This window comes from Hippichthys cyanospilos, chromosome 12 (genome assembly GCF_059441005.1).
Source record: "Hippichthys cyanospilos isolate Australia breed blue-spotted pipefish chromosome 12, RoL_Hcya_1.0, whole genome shotgun sequence".
In the NCBI taxonomy this organism is placed as follows: domain Eukaryota; kingdom Metazoa; phylum Chordata; class Actinopteri; order Syngnathiformes; family Syngnathidae; genus Hippichthys; species Hippichthys cyanospilos.
In genome coordinates, this window is record NC_142380.1 from 5038163 (window position 1) to 5053115 (window position 14953).

The 14953-nt window shown below is 42.1% G+C and overlaps 1 protein-coding gene across 2 annotated transcripts in view; it reads left to right on the plus strand.

Annotated features, from left to right (window-relative positions):
- The first annotated feature begins 230 nt into the window (after positions 1-230).
- adcy8 (adenylate cyclase 8 (brain)) overlaps positions 231-14953 on the plus strand; it is a 35649-nt gene continuing 20926 nt past the window's right edge. Inside the window, exon 1 of one of the 2 annotated variants that reach the window (XM_088428715.1) lies at positions 231-1689. In XM_088428715.1, the coding sequence (XP_088284841.1) occupies positions 826-1689 (864 nt within the window). In that variant the 5' untranslated portion in view covers positions 231-825. The remainder of the gene's footprint in view (positions 1690-14953) is intronic. The other variant, XM_088428716.1, reaches the window with a different exon arrangement.

Here is a 14953-nt window from a genome sequence, read left to right on the forward strand (position 1 = left end):
AGAATTCAAATGTTTCATTTTAGTATAGATACACTCTAATACCACGGAGGTTTTTTTTCCTGGGATCATTGGTCCACTAGAAAAAAGAAAGAAATTCCTATAGAGGTTACAAAATGGTTCTCAAGGTCAAGCAGCAAATCGCGAAGGTCATTGGCAGCACGTGGTTTTCTGTGCGTGTGTAACCGTCAATCATGCAGAACGAGGACGGGAAACAGACCGCGTGTGTGAGGCGGCCATGACGTCAAACGTTAACCTCACCACAAAAGAGAGGAAGAAAAAGTGGAAGGAGGCGTGTGTGCTTTTTTTTCTCCTCCTTTGGCGGAAGCTAAAAGAAAGGGGGTCGCGGCTGGATCCTCCTCCCCCCCACTCCAGCAAGCAGGTGTTTCGTCCGCCGCGTGGACCGAGGAAGAGGAGGAGGAGGAGGAAGGCTTTGCGCGCAGTCGCCGTCGAGCGTCAGTCCAGAAGAAGACGAACGTGAAGGCAGCGGATGGATGTTTTGAGCCCGCAGCTGTATGCGTTTTTAGGGCACCGCGCGGACGCTTCCGCGCGCGGAGCTAATCCGCGCGCCTAATCCACGTTTGTCGCGCCCTTGCTCGGGATTTATGAGCCATCTCCTCGCGTGACGACGACGAGGATGAGAATGATGACGAGCTCCCCCCGCGTCGCAGCAGCCGCCTCGCGCCGCGCCCGCCACCAGCACCCGCAGCAGCAAAAGCAGCAGCAGCAGCAGCAGCAGCAGCAGCCCAGCCCCGCGCCCCCGGTCCCACGCGCACGCCAGGACGCGTTCCCCGCCGAGGCGCTGAGGTAACTGGCCCACACGCCGGCATGGAGCTGTCCGAGGTTCGCTGTTCGAGCGCCAGCGAGGAGCTGTACACCATCAACCGGACGCCGAGCAGCGGCGGCAAGCGGCTGCTGTGGCAGAACGCGGTCCGCCACATCACCGAGCAGCGCTTCATCCACGAGCAGGGCGGCGGGGGGGCAGGGGGCGAGCCCGAGCGTCCGGACGCGCGCAGGCAGTCGGCCGGCCGCGCGTCGCCGTCGGCGGGCGGCGATCGGCAGCACAACAACGGCGGCACCAAGGTGTTCCCCGAGCGGGCCAGCAGCGACCTGGGCTTCCTCCAGATGGACTGCGCGCCCACCAACTCGGACTTCTTCCTCAACTGGGGCTACACGTACCGCGGCGTCATCTTCCCCACGCTGCGCAACGCGTTCAAGTCCCGCGACCTGGAGCGCCTGTACCAGCGCTACTTCCTGGGCCAGCGGCGCAAGTCGCTGGTGGTCACAAACATCCTGGACGTGGTGACCAAGCTGACGCTGCTCGCGCTGCACCTGGCCTTGGCCCCGGCGCCCGTGGACCCGGTCAAGGGCGCGCTGCTAGGCTTCTTCGCCGGCGCCGAGGTGGTGCTGTGCGCCCTGGTGGCGGTGCGCAAGGACGCCGCGTCGCACGGCTACCTGCAGTACAGCGGTGCGGTCACCTGGGCGGCCATGGCCACGCAGATCCTGGCCGCCGGCCTGGGCTACGGCCTGCTGGGAGACGGCGTGGGTTACGTGCTCTTCGCCCTCTTCGCCACCTACGGCATGCTGCCGCTGCCCCTGGCCTGGGCCATCCTGGCCGGACTCTTCGCGTCCGCCCTGCATCTGCTCGTCAGGCTGCTGCTGTCCCGCGACGCGCCGCTCTCCGACAAGCAGGTCGGTGACGCGCCGACGCCCGCTTGCGGCTCTCCGGGTTGCTCTCCGGTCTTCGCGTTTCCTTCCAATGTCCCGCGCTTTCATTCAGTTTCTTTACCCCCCCCCCCTCCTCTTTTTATCCACTTCAAGTTTCTCCGTTCTTTCGTCGCTTCTTTCTTCACCGTATGCCTCAACTCTTTGTCCGCACCTTAACCCTTTCGCTGCCAAGCCAGTTCATCCTCTCGCTTCATTCTCTCACCCTTTCATCACTTCGTGTCTCAATTCTTTAATTGCTCCTTTCTTCACAATTTTCATCTCACACCATCCCCTCATTTTTTCACTTGGTCATCCTTTCACTCCCTTACCATTTCATGATACTTGTTTCTTTTATTCACATCTTCAGATCATCTCAGAATTTTATTTCTTTACTCCTTCCGTCACCATTTCATCACTTAAATTCATTATTTCACTCCTTCATTCTACCATCCTTATCCTTTCATCACTCCTCCACAAATTTCCTTTCACACCATCCCCTTATTTCTTCACCCATTCATTCTTTCATTACCACTTTCATCCATATTCTTCATTTGTTCACACCTTCAGATTATTTCTTCACTTCATCGTGATCACATTCACCCTTTCATCGCTTCTTAACTTCCTTCTTTCACTCATTCTCTCATCCTTTCATTAATTGATGTTTCCATTACTTCATTAATCCTTTTCTCTCAATTTCCATTTCACTCCATCCCCTCATTTGCTCATTCCTTCACTACCTCTTTTCAAATATTCACCCTTTCATCCAGTCAATACTTCACTTATTCATGCCTTCACATCATTTACTATTATTCCTTCTATCCCCTCTTCACAATTTCACCAGTTCGCTCGCTGCTTCATTTCTTCATCCCTTCATTCTCTCATCCACTCATTACCTAATTTAATTTCTCATTTATAATTTTCCATCATATCGTTGCTGTTAGCCCCCACTTGATTGTTCACTCCTTCACCCTTTCACGACGTCACCCTTTTGTCTTATCATGACTTCCTTTCTTCACACCTACTAATTCCATCATTTTATTTCTTCACTCCCTACTTTCCTTCATCCTTTCATCACTTTGTCCTCTGCTTTATTTCATCACCACTTCATTTTCAGCCTTTCATGGCCTCATTTTCATCTCTTCCCATTCATCACTTCATTTGTTCATCCTTTCAATGCTTCTTTTCATATATTCACCCATTCATACTCTCATGACACTTTTGTCAAACTTCCATTTTTCATCCTTTCATTTCGTCTCTATGTTCTCATTATTTAGTTCACTCCATTCTCATTTTTTCATTTTCTCATTTCGCCTCCCCACTTGCATTTTTGCTTTCTTTCCTTTTTGCCTCTATTCTGTTCACTCATTCACCCCCTCTTCCTCATGTCACTTGTTCACTTTCATCCTTTCATTTCTTCACTCCATTATTTTTTTCTCTCCTGAACTTTCGCAATGTATTCGCTCATCTCATGTTTTGCGTGTGTGGGGCTTTTGGCCGTTCATCCGTTTTCAAGGACGGGCTTCACATCTGGGCTCAAACAGTCCCTTGATTGTCTTCATTTTCCCTGATACAGTCTGGCGACCAATCATCTGTTTGTTTCCACAGTATGTGTTCACGCACAGATAACAATTGTGATTATTTCAAGTGTAACATGAAGTCATTCAAATGTGAACGTGAGGGGAGGACCCGATTGCGTGCTAGGGGAGGTCAGGGGTCAGATGAACCAAGAATCCGTGCGGTCGGTAGTTAATCCCACACTGAGTTCCCTTGGAGGTCGAGAGAAACACTCAAGTCCTTCTTGTGATCGGCGCTCAAGTTAGGAGACTGTTTACTCTGAAAAATGAAATTTTGCTGTCGTGTTTATCAGTAGACCCAAAATTTACAAAAAAGTTACAGGAAACCATAACTGAAAAGATATACCAAATCTGACATTTTGATCCTAAGCATTCATTTGAGGCATGTCAATCTGTCATTTTATTTATTTATTTAAGATACAACAAGTCTGTCAATCATTTTAGGCTCATTTGAGTCATTTATGAGTGTCCATTTTTTTTTATTTTAATTCGGTTTGACTTAGCAAAAAGAAATTTGATAGGCATGTCTGTAGCAAAGAGGGTGCACAAGACACAGGATCATGTGTGTTATTTTTGCTCTAATCCGACATCTTTTCAATTCATTCCATCAACTTCCCAAGGATAAATTTGTCCTCGGAATTTTGTCCCAAATTCCACGTCACTTCACTTTTGAGATGCTCGCCGTTCCTGTTGAGTGTACTTCAGACGCCCCTTGACCGCGTCCACTCTGCACGCGTGCGGTAAGACAGCCAGCGTGTGCACTTAGCATCCAGATTTAGTTGAACATTCCCATGTGGGCCTCGTTTCTCTCAACCCGTCAGGCCGGGAATAGCCTGCATCGATTCAAAACAGTCGTCTTGGAGCCTCCCCGGGGGGGTTGCGCCACCCCCATCCCCACACCCTTTGTCGCGGTATCGAACGCCGTCTTTCCTTCAAAGCCGCCGCACTCTGATCTTCTCTAGAAACAATGAGGAGCCGGGACCGCCTCCTATTTACCTTTCATCGTCTGCAAGAGGAAAACCTCCAAGCAGATGAGGTTCTGCTTTTACAATCGCTTGTGTCTTACAGATGCATTTTTTTTTCTTTGCATTCGATTTATTTGTTTTGGTCTATGGCTTTTGACTCATGTGAGCAAGCCTACCAAGTTCTAGTGTGCTCTGTTGAGGACATCCTGGTCTTTCCAATCATGTTTCATTTATTTCGGTGGAATCCAATTTTCTTTGATTCGTTGCTGAAACAAAATGGACACAATAATGGACACAAGTCAATAGGCTGTGTCTCAGGAGGGTATAGAGAGAAGATAGTTTAAATGAAATTTCTCAATAATTTTTCCATTCTCATTCACTTTTATTTCATTTAAAGTCAAAACAGACACTTATTAAAGTAGAGGTCCCCAATCGCTGGTCTGCAGCCCGATACAGGTCCATGGATCATCTGGTACCGGGCCACATGGACCGCACCTAAAATGAATTATCCAAGTCTGAAAGCTATTTTCGAAAAGCCTTTCATTTTGAAAACTGGCCAGATTCTTTTTGAATCTTATCAGTCATTTGAGCGCAAAAATTTCACTCACATTAATTGAGTAAGAAACAGACATATTTAAGAATTGGGAAAGGCCCAGTCAAAAGACAGGTGACGAGCCTACAACTTTGAAGAAAAAGAAAGCTTTTAACAGCCAAAACCAGAAGTCATATTTTAAATAATGACTTTTTACAGTCAGAACTTTGTCCAAAAAGCACCACAAACTGACAGGGACTGGATTCTCTACGTTTTTGTTACTGAACCAGATGAGCTCGCAAATGGCGGCAGAATCAAAAGTATTTTGTCCCGTCTATGTGAAGATAGATACAAGCTGACTGCTCCCGTTAGTTTGGCGTTAATTGTGAGTTCATGTTATAAGTGCACTTTATATTCGCCATCCGACCCCCGTCGACGATAAAATTGTCAACCCCCCCCCCCCGTTTTCAAGTATTCTTCAGCGGCTGTTTACTTTGACTAGCATCACTTTGAGAAACTGAGAAGAAGACATGCTTGCAAACGTTTGCTTCTCTGTGATTATTTCTACTTTACACCTGTTATAATGCAGAAAACAAAAGAAAATATATCCTTCAGTAGTGCTTTGAGATAAGAGTGCATTGATTTAAGAGGTTTTTCTTTAAGATATGAGGCATTGCTAAATTGCAGCTAATTTCTTTGTCATGAGATACAAGTGTGTTTTAGAGCTGTTTGATGGCAGTAGCGCCTGTCAAAACATCCAGCTGGATTGTTTAGATTGATTGTTTGCTTTGTTGACCTCGGTGTCAATTTTGACCGATTTGGGCCATTGATCGAGACACGTCCCACAAAAAGCATCAAATAAAACCCACTAGAGAACTATGGATCGTCAAAACAGTTTGTTCACCCAAAACACATTTGGGGTGTTTTTGAGGTGTTTTCCCTCTACTTCTAATAAAACTGCATTTCAGCCGAGCTCAGTACTGCCGCCAGGCTTGTTGTGGCCTAAAGTGGCACTACACTATTCCGACTTTTTAGTACCGGAAAAGGCCATAAAGAGCGGTGTCTTAAAAATCCGTGATGCAGCGGGGGGGGGCTCTTAACTGCGTGTCAACACCAGTGTGTCTTTCTGTGGATTTGTTGTGTGCGAGCGCGATGGCTCCGAGGGCTTTTTGTGTGAAGCGGAGGCTATTATGAAGTCAATAGCAGTGTATATCACACTCGCACACACGTTTCCACACAAATCCCGAGCCGCGCGCCCGTCGATTAGCCGCCGCAGCTTCCTTTTTTCAAGGTCAAACTCGGCTTACCTGAAGCGGCGGCTGCGGCGCCGAGATAAAGGGGGGAAATGAGGGAAAAGGGGTGTGTGGGGGCGGGCAAGCGGGGCTTCCATCAGGCGAGCGTCGCAAAGAAGCATTTTTTTTTTTTCTTTGATGCATAAAAATGCCGCCGCGGCTTTGCAGGCGAGGTGACTTTGTGGGGCGCACAATGAGCCGCGAGCCCCCGGTGACCCCCTTTCTTTCCCGCCCGCATGGACGCCTCATACAAAATTCACGGTGACACCCCCACTCCCCGCCTGTTCCCGTTTCGCAAGTCCAACTACCGACACAGTTCCAATTTGAATAACCAAAACGGATTGCAAGCGGAAAATGTCAAATACTGTATGCGCCTTTGAGTCGGGGTGACTCTGGGTTTGAATTTTCGATTTAAATCCGACCACAGGAATACAATTGTTTACTGCTGCATATAGATGATTTTGCAATGTTTATATTTCAACGGGTAGGGTTGCGGTATGCATGGTGAGCAGAAAAGGAACGTGAGAATATAGTTTACTTGAAAAACACAAGTAGCCACAATTATCAAATGAATTAACTGTTATTTGACTTAAAATGATCTGATTTGATTTTAATGTCGCAATGGTCAATATTATACAATATCTGGTGTTTTATAATTTGGTGTATTTTGGGAGTAATAATTATTTTTGCCGATTTTCTCATGATTTTTAGACCAAACCTGTTACTGAATCATACAAGGAACGTCCACATAATCACAGATATTCTTGGGGGGCTGAGGTGTCAATATTATTTTTAACAATTTTTGAGACAATGGGTGGAGCAATGCCCATTTTTCATAAATTCACTTTAGGGGATTCAAAATAATTCTAATGCAATTATACAGGAAATGAATTATTCACAGATTTTTTATTTTCACCTTTTTTCCATCTAATCTGATTCAGTTAATCAAAATGTAATCAACAGATTAATCAATTGTAAATTAATTTTCTGATGATTGTTTTTAAATTGTTAGTTGCGGTGCTAAAACAGTGGTTCTCAGACTTTTTTTTCTTCAATTATCTGCCTGCCCATTGTAATTTTTTTTTTTTTCAGCCAAGTACCCCCTAACCAGTGCAAATCATGTCTGGACAAAAACTAAACAAAAATCAAAACAGAGAGCTGAGATATTCATGTTTGATTTATTAAACTCCATACCTAAATGACTAGTGGAATTTCCAGATTTATTTTATTCAGCAATTTCAGAAAATCGATCCTTTAATGCTTTAATTCTGGCTCATATGCCAAAACATTTTGCCACTAATGACTCTGTATAAAATTTAACAAAATAAAACTTACTTTTTTTTTTTGTAAAGGAGTCCCTATAACACAATTCAACAATCAGTTGCTTCATGTTCCAATTCATTTGCTCTTCATTTAAAAAGATGTCACGTCATGCCATTAAAAAGCATTAAATCAGATTAGATAATGGAAAGGTTGAAAAAAAGCTAATCGGAAAGTGCGGAGAAAAAAATTGATGATTTTTTATTGGGACCGTATCGCCCAGCCTTGCGTGCGTGTCCTTTAGTCTGCACGTCTATTTTTAGCCACATGCACAAAAGCGCTCATGTTCCCGTAGTGTAGTGTGACACCCTGCTGATATTTGACCTCGACTTGTCATTCAGACGTCTCCAGTCGCACGGCACCAACGATCGGTGGCGAGAACTCCACCGCCGTCTCTCTCGGCCTCGTCGCGAGCGTGACGACGCGTCCGCTTGCAGACGTGCACTCAGCCGCACTAAATGTTTCATGAAGCTTTTAGCGTCCCTGCCATGACCTCGGCAGCGGGTCCAAAAATGTCTGCAAAAAAAAAAAAAAAAAAAAGCTTTTAGCGAGTTACCGCAATCAGGACACGGGAAATAATCCATCCGTCCCTCAGTCTTCCGTTATTACGTTGATGAATTCTCGCTAATGCTGATCAATTGACTCCAAATATTCATTTATGTTACCGGTTCCAAAGTGGTGCGACAAAACAAAAGCAAACAAACAGTGGCCATTTTAAGGTTCTTTTTTTCAAGAGATATTTCGAAAATTCTGCCCCTGAAGCCCATTCAACGTAGTAATTTGAAGTTTGGTAGACATGTTTACTATTACTAGATCTTCAAAAAAATTCTGAAGAAGCCATGCCCAAAAAGACTCAGAGAGTCTTCCATTTTCCTTTGAAGCAGCCATTTTTTGTTCATATTTCAAATCGGATTTGTCCAGGAGATATATTGAAAATTCAGCCCCCGAATCCTATTTGACATAGCACTCTGAAATTTGGCAGACATGTAGCCTGTAAATAGACCCACAAAAATATCTGAAGAAGCCATGCCCGAAAAGACTCAGAGAGTCTTCCATTTTGCTTCGAAGCAGCCATTTTTGGTTCATATCTCCAGGCGCATTTGTCCAGGAGAGATTTTGAAAATTCAGCCCCTAAAGCCTGTTTGACATAGCTATCTGAAATTTGGCAGACATGTTGCCTGTAAGTAGACCCACAAAAATGTCTGAAGAAGCTATGCCCGAAAAGACTCAGAGAGTCTTCCATTTTGCTTCGAAGCAGCCATTTTTGGTTCATATCTCCAGACGCATTTGTCCAGGAGAGATTTTGAAAATTCAGCCCCTAAAGCCTGTTTGAAATACAGTAGCTATCTGAAATTTGGCAGACATGTTGCCTGTAAGTAGGCCCACAAAAATATCTGAAGAAGCTGTGCCCGAAAAGACACAGACTGTGCCTTTTTTCTTTGAAGCAACCATTTCGGGGTCATTTTTCACAGTGATTTGCTCATAAGAGATTCTGAAAATTTGACTTAATATTCTGATATTTGGTAGATATGTTGAATTGAACCACAAAAAGTCTCAAAAATGATGGACATTTTTGTCTCCAACTTTGATCTTCCCATTTCCCTTCTAAGACAAACTTATCCTACAGGTTTGGTCCGATTTTACCAAAAAACATATGACATGATCATTTGGCAAGGTTTAATTGCCGAAAATGTGAATTTCTGTCCGAAGAAACTCCACTTTATGCAAAAGTTGTTTCATAAGGGCTCCATTGCCCTGCTATTTTTTTCTCAAGGTGTTTTTTTTTGGCCATCTGACTTCCACTCCCTGCCGCCATTTTAATTAGGCAGCGCTGTGGCTCAGGGCCAGTCCAAGCGCTCGCGGGTGGAGACCTATTGATTGTCCGACCACTTTCAGCTGCACCTCGGCAGACAATTTTGGCAGGGAGGTTGCAAGGTGGAGCGTGATGAGAAGGAGCAGGTGAAGAAAAGCCCACCACACGTGGCTTCAGGCTTGCACTGTCATCCATCTTCATTACGGCGCCAAGTCACGCTTCCCAAGCCTCCTGGAAAATGTCACCACGTCGCCCCGCTAATCAACTCCAGTTTGTTTCGTAAACAACGCAGTCCTCCATCCAGTTTGACTCAGGAACTTGAAATTTGGTAGTCATGCCCATCGTTATTGTGCTCATTTTACCTCTGAAAACTGCGCATTGTTTATGCGCACTGAATATAGTCGCAATGAATTACTACAGTAATTCAAATGGTTAAGTGTCCTCTTTTGAATCATAGAACAGATCTGTTTGCAATAATAATCATAATCAAATAAGTAAATATTTGTCCACAGAAAAATATTAACCATTAACTGTCCTCTTTTGGGATTACAGTAGAGATCTGTTCACAAAATGAACCATGAATCATTAATAAATATAAAAAGAATCAATAAATTGTAAGACCTGCTTTCAAAAAGAAATAATTCAAAATAAATATTTGTCCGTCGAAAAATATTCAACTCAGTGTCATCTTTTGTCTCTAATAAATCATAAAAATTCATCACAAAAGGTAACTTGTTACAAGAGACAATATTTTTCCACTGAAGCGTTTCACAAACGGATTTTTTTGTAACTTTATTGTGTACCCACAACTCATTCACTGCCATTGACGGCGATAGACGTCAAACATCCATTACCCCCCTCCTGGCAAACTCATCATAATAATAACTCAATCGTAATACGTTACTGCTGTGCGGGCGCCCCCTCCTGGTGGCGGCGCGCACGGCAACATCCGATAGCGCTTTGAGGCTTCCGGGTTGCGTCTGATTTGTGTTGATCCTCCGCATTGAGCATGATTTCAGTTGGGATTATCTCCCAGAGGTAATCTATTCATAGCGCCCGTCCGGGTCAGCGTTTAATGAGATTACGGCGGGATTACGCTTATCTCTTTGAAATGTGGAAAAACAGCAGGTCGCCACCCGTGGAAGGCGAGCATCTGTGCTCTGTTGGACCACACGGAAATAGGAGGGGCCAGCAACGCCCAACGCCGAATTTTCGCGAGAGCGTCTCAGTCGACTATGTGAGAGCAATTTAGTCGCGCGCGTGAGAGCGTTTCATCAGCGTATATGAGAGCGAGGATTTGCATTGTGCGGATAAGAGGCTTTTCAGTTGAAAGGGCCGCCCTTCTGGGTTTTCACACTCAAACGCTCCTCTTCAAAGTGTGTGTGAGAGGTAATCCTGAATTATGGATCAGTGCCTCGTTCCCATTTGAATTTTGACACTTCCTGAGCTGATCCCGGATCAGCTACTGTCTCCTCTTGATGATGCTTGCGAGGCTGTGTTTTAAACACGCAGTGTTTAAAACGAATACTTTCAAAATACTTTTAAAAAATGCTGACTCGATTCAATTCCAGCAGGGTTTATTTCTGGTTTGTCTGCTGGAAAATTGTGTCACAAATGACAAGGCGCATCTGTGTAAAACCTAATAGAATTAAGGCATTCAACATTTTGCAACACATAACACATTTATGCAATTAGTTTCTATATGTTCCAATTAATTTGCTCTCAGCTTGAAAAGTAAAATAAACTGTTCCCGTCTTGACATTGAGAGGCATTAACAAAGGCATTAACAATTCCCAAAATTTATATTAATATTTATTTATTTATTTTTTTTAATGAAGACTTTCAAACCCAGCTATTTACGAATATAAGTAATCAGTTATGTTAGGTAATTTAGTACAAATCAAATCCTTTCGGTAGTTAAGTACAAATCAATTAATTAATTTAGGATTAAAGTACCAAATAATTACTTAAGTACTGAAGGACTCAAGTAAACTAATCAATTACTGAAGTGATAACTTTAGTACATAAGTAATTGATTACTTAATACTTAGTGAGCTCAAGTAATAGATTACTCTATTATTCAGTCTTTTTTTTTTTTAATCCAGACATTCAAACCCAGGTATTAGGGTCTAAAAATGGCTGATATGAAAATAAGTAATCAATTATTTTTGGTAGTTTATTTATTATAAAACAAGTACTTTAGGTAGTTAAGTACAAAGTAATCAATTAATTTAGTATTATAGTACTTCAGTACTAATGAACTCAGGTAAACTAAAGTAGTCAATTACTAAAGTGATAACTTTAGTAGATAAGTAAAGTAACTGATCACTTAGTACTTAAGTAAAGTAATTGATTACTTAGTGTTTAATTACTTCAAGTAATTGATTACTTTATTATTCAGAAAATAGATTACCAGCCATTTATAGACACTTCTTTTGCTGAGAACCTGAAAAAAAATGTCAAATATGAATAAATGAGTAGCTGGGATTGAATGTCCAGTCTTGAAAATTGTTCAAATTCGTTTTTGGGATCGATTGAGTTAAGTTTGATCGGCGTGTACCTCGAATGATCGGTAAAAAACTGTCAATCACTGAATTAATTTCATCTAGGGTTGTTAGCGGGTGGGCGAGGCGGTGTTGTCCTTGAAAAAAAAAAATTCCGTCTCTGTAAGAAAAGCCGCTAAAAGGCGCTGAATGGAGTCCATTAGCGGCGCAGTACACCGCCATGTCTGCTGCTTTCCCCTTACCGCTCGTGACTGCCGCTGCGTCGTCTCCAGGGACTTTTGGAGTCTGTGACTACATTTCAGATGATTGCTCTTCTCCCGCCGGCTGCCGTCTCCTCGGGGATCCAAAAGAACCTCGCAGCTAGCCGCGGGCTAACATGTTTACATATGTCCTAGTGGAATAGGTCAACCTGAGGGGGATGAAGACAAAATGAAAGATTAGAAGCAAGCCGACACACTGAGGGGAAAAAAAGGAATACGTTTACAAAACTATGCGGACAAAAGTATTGGGACACGAAGAGAAAAGGGAAAAGTGTTCACTCATTTATTGCTGGAGTTATCTTCCTGAAATTGTCTGCAATAAGTGAATTTGAGGTTTAAGTTGATTTTTTAAAAGTGATTATTATGCTACGTTTTTAATTTGTTCATTTGTTGTGATTGTATTTATTATACTGCGTGTCTTGATTTATTTTCTGTTTAAAATGTATTTTTCGTTTGTTTTTTTATATGTAGAGCAGTTTTTCGCGGTGTTTTGTTTGTTGTTTGTGTGTTCATTTTTTCTCATTTATTTTTCTAATTTGTTTTTCCTTTGTTTTTATTCATGGAATTGAATGTTTTTTCATTTGTTTTTATTTTATTTTTTGATAGTTCTTTAATTTTTTTATAGTTTGATTAGTTTTAATACGAATAGTTTTAATAGATAGTAGTTTTTAATATATATATATATATATATATATATATATATATATATATATATATATATATATATATATATATATATATATATATATATATTTTATTTAAATGTTTAAGGGCTGTCAAACCCCTCACTATGCACTTGGAATATTTATTTATTTATCTATTTATTTTCTATTTGGTATGTATTTTTTATGCTTAATTTGTTTATGTAATTTGTAATTTGTTAATGTTTTTTTTCTTTGTTTTTTGTGTGTATTTTTTCATATATTTTTCACATTCATTTTTCCTTTGTTTTTTTTATTAATTAAACTATGATTTTTCTTTTTTAAATATTTTTTTTAAATTTCTAAATAGGGATGTTTTAGGGCTGTAAAACCCCTCACCACACACTTGAAATAATTTTCTTGGGCGGGCATTAACATTATCTCATTCTCTGAGTTTAAACACTCAACGTTCAAGCATTCAAGGCAAAAAATATTACAAGTTTCCTTGAAAAGGTTGCAAAATATGAACCACATTATAGCAAGTTAACACCGTATTGTATCCCAAACAGGAATGAAAACAAATGAGCAAAAAGCATTGAGACATCAAGGTGGACAAAAGAATTTGGACACGTATGAGAAACAAATTAAAATGTGGAAAATTGAGACTCAAACTCTGCAAGTAAAGAAAAGTTGTCAGCCTCCAAAGATGTTGGGAACGTTGTGCGTAGTGTTCCGATCACAAAGTGTCCATCTGTCAGGCAGCATATTGGGCAACCAGTCAGCTTACAGTGACGCCTCCACATTCCTGGGAGCGTCTCCATCGCAGCTTGTCTTCGTGGGTGTCGCCTGCTGCCGATAGTGATGACTAAAATGTCGCGTTTCCCCTTTTTGCCACGTTGACGACTTGCTGTCAACTTACTCCTGCCAAAACAGCAGGTGGCGCTAGAATCTCTAACTGGCATATATGAAAAATAAGAAAAAAAAAAAAGACTTCGATGAATGAGCACCAGTCCTTAATTTTAAAAGCTATCCTAGTCCCTTGAGTCGCGAGTGAACGAAATTAAAACTTACTCAAGAAGTGATGCTTTTATTTCTGCTAGTTTCGCAAAAATCAAGCATCAAAAATATGCTTCAAGCTGATTATTGTCACTTCCAATTGAAGTGTACTCTAAAACTAAACAGGAAACACAAGATGTGTGAGTTTGAAACAACTACATAACCTTGCTAGCTTAATGCTAACACAAAAACGTAAACAAAGAAGCTAGCAAGTAACATCTGAGTCATAGTGTCATAACCTTTTCAAATGTGTATTGGTAGAAACCATATGAAAGTCCATTTAACACAATTATATTTTGCCAAGCCCCCTCATTGGAAAAAGAAAACTTTTGCGCCTCCCCCACTTGACGCGCCGCCTATAAATACGATTATTACCTATAAAAATTGTATAAGTATACCTAAACCTGTAAAAGCAATATAAAAAAACTTTCAACAACTGTTAATTATTTTCTACTGCGTTTATATGGGTTACAGCTTAGTCTAGAACAGAAAAAAATAACTAAGTGCATTAAAGTGCCTGACAATAAAACAAACAAACAAAAACTGATGAAATTTCTCATTTTATTGCAATGAATTCAAATTCACACAACAAAAACAAAACCTTTTCCCTGGGGTTATCCTAACCCCCCTGGCATTACCTTGCATCCCCCCCAGGGGGGCCAGCTCACTATTTGAGAAGCACTAATTTAGCGTAATGCTAACAAACAGTGTGGAGGCTAATAAATATATTATAAATATATACTATTCATTTGTTTGCATTTTATTTTGCTGTGCAATGTTATGCAGGACTGTGTTTGTCCCGTTAAAACCACATGACATGAATTATTGCTATTTTTTTTTTTGGGGGGGGGGGATTCAATACAGCAAGACGCCCAATCCAGATTCAAAACGAACTCTTGGACCTGTGAGGCAGACTTGCTTCCCGTATATCTCCCACGCTGCATTTAAAAAAATATATAACAATAATCCTTGTGTGTCGCGGCCATTTTCACATGTTCCTCCACGTCTTATCCCATCGGAAAGCAAATTCCGGCCGGCGTGCCAAGCCGTAGTTTGATGGCAGTCTGCCACGCCCCGTTTGCCGCCGTTGACGCTGCAACGGCAAGTGGTGCCAGTGGGAGGTGTCCCTCTGCCAGCTGCACGCGCACGCAAACATGAAAATATCTCCCCACAAGAGAGAAGGAGCAAATGTTGATCAAGTGATGCATTCGCTGGCTCGGCTTTGATCTCTTGATGTATCACCGCTTTCAGAACCCTTTCACCTTCCGTGAGCCAAGAAATCATTTGCACTA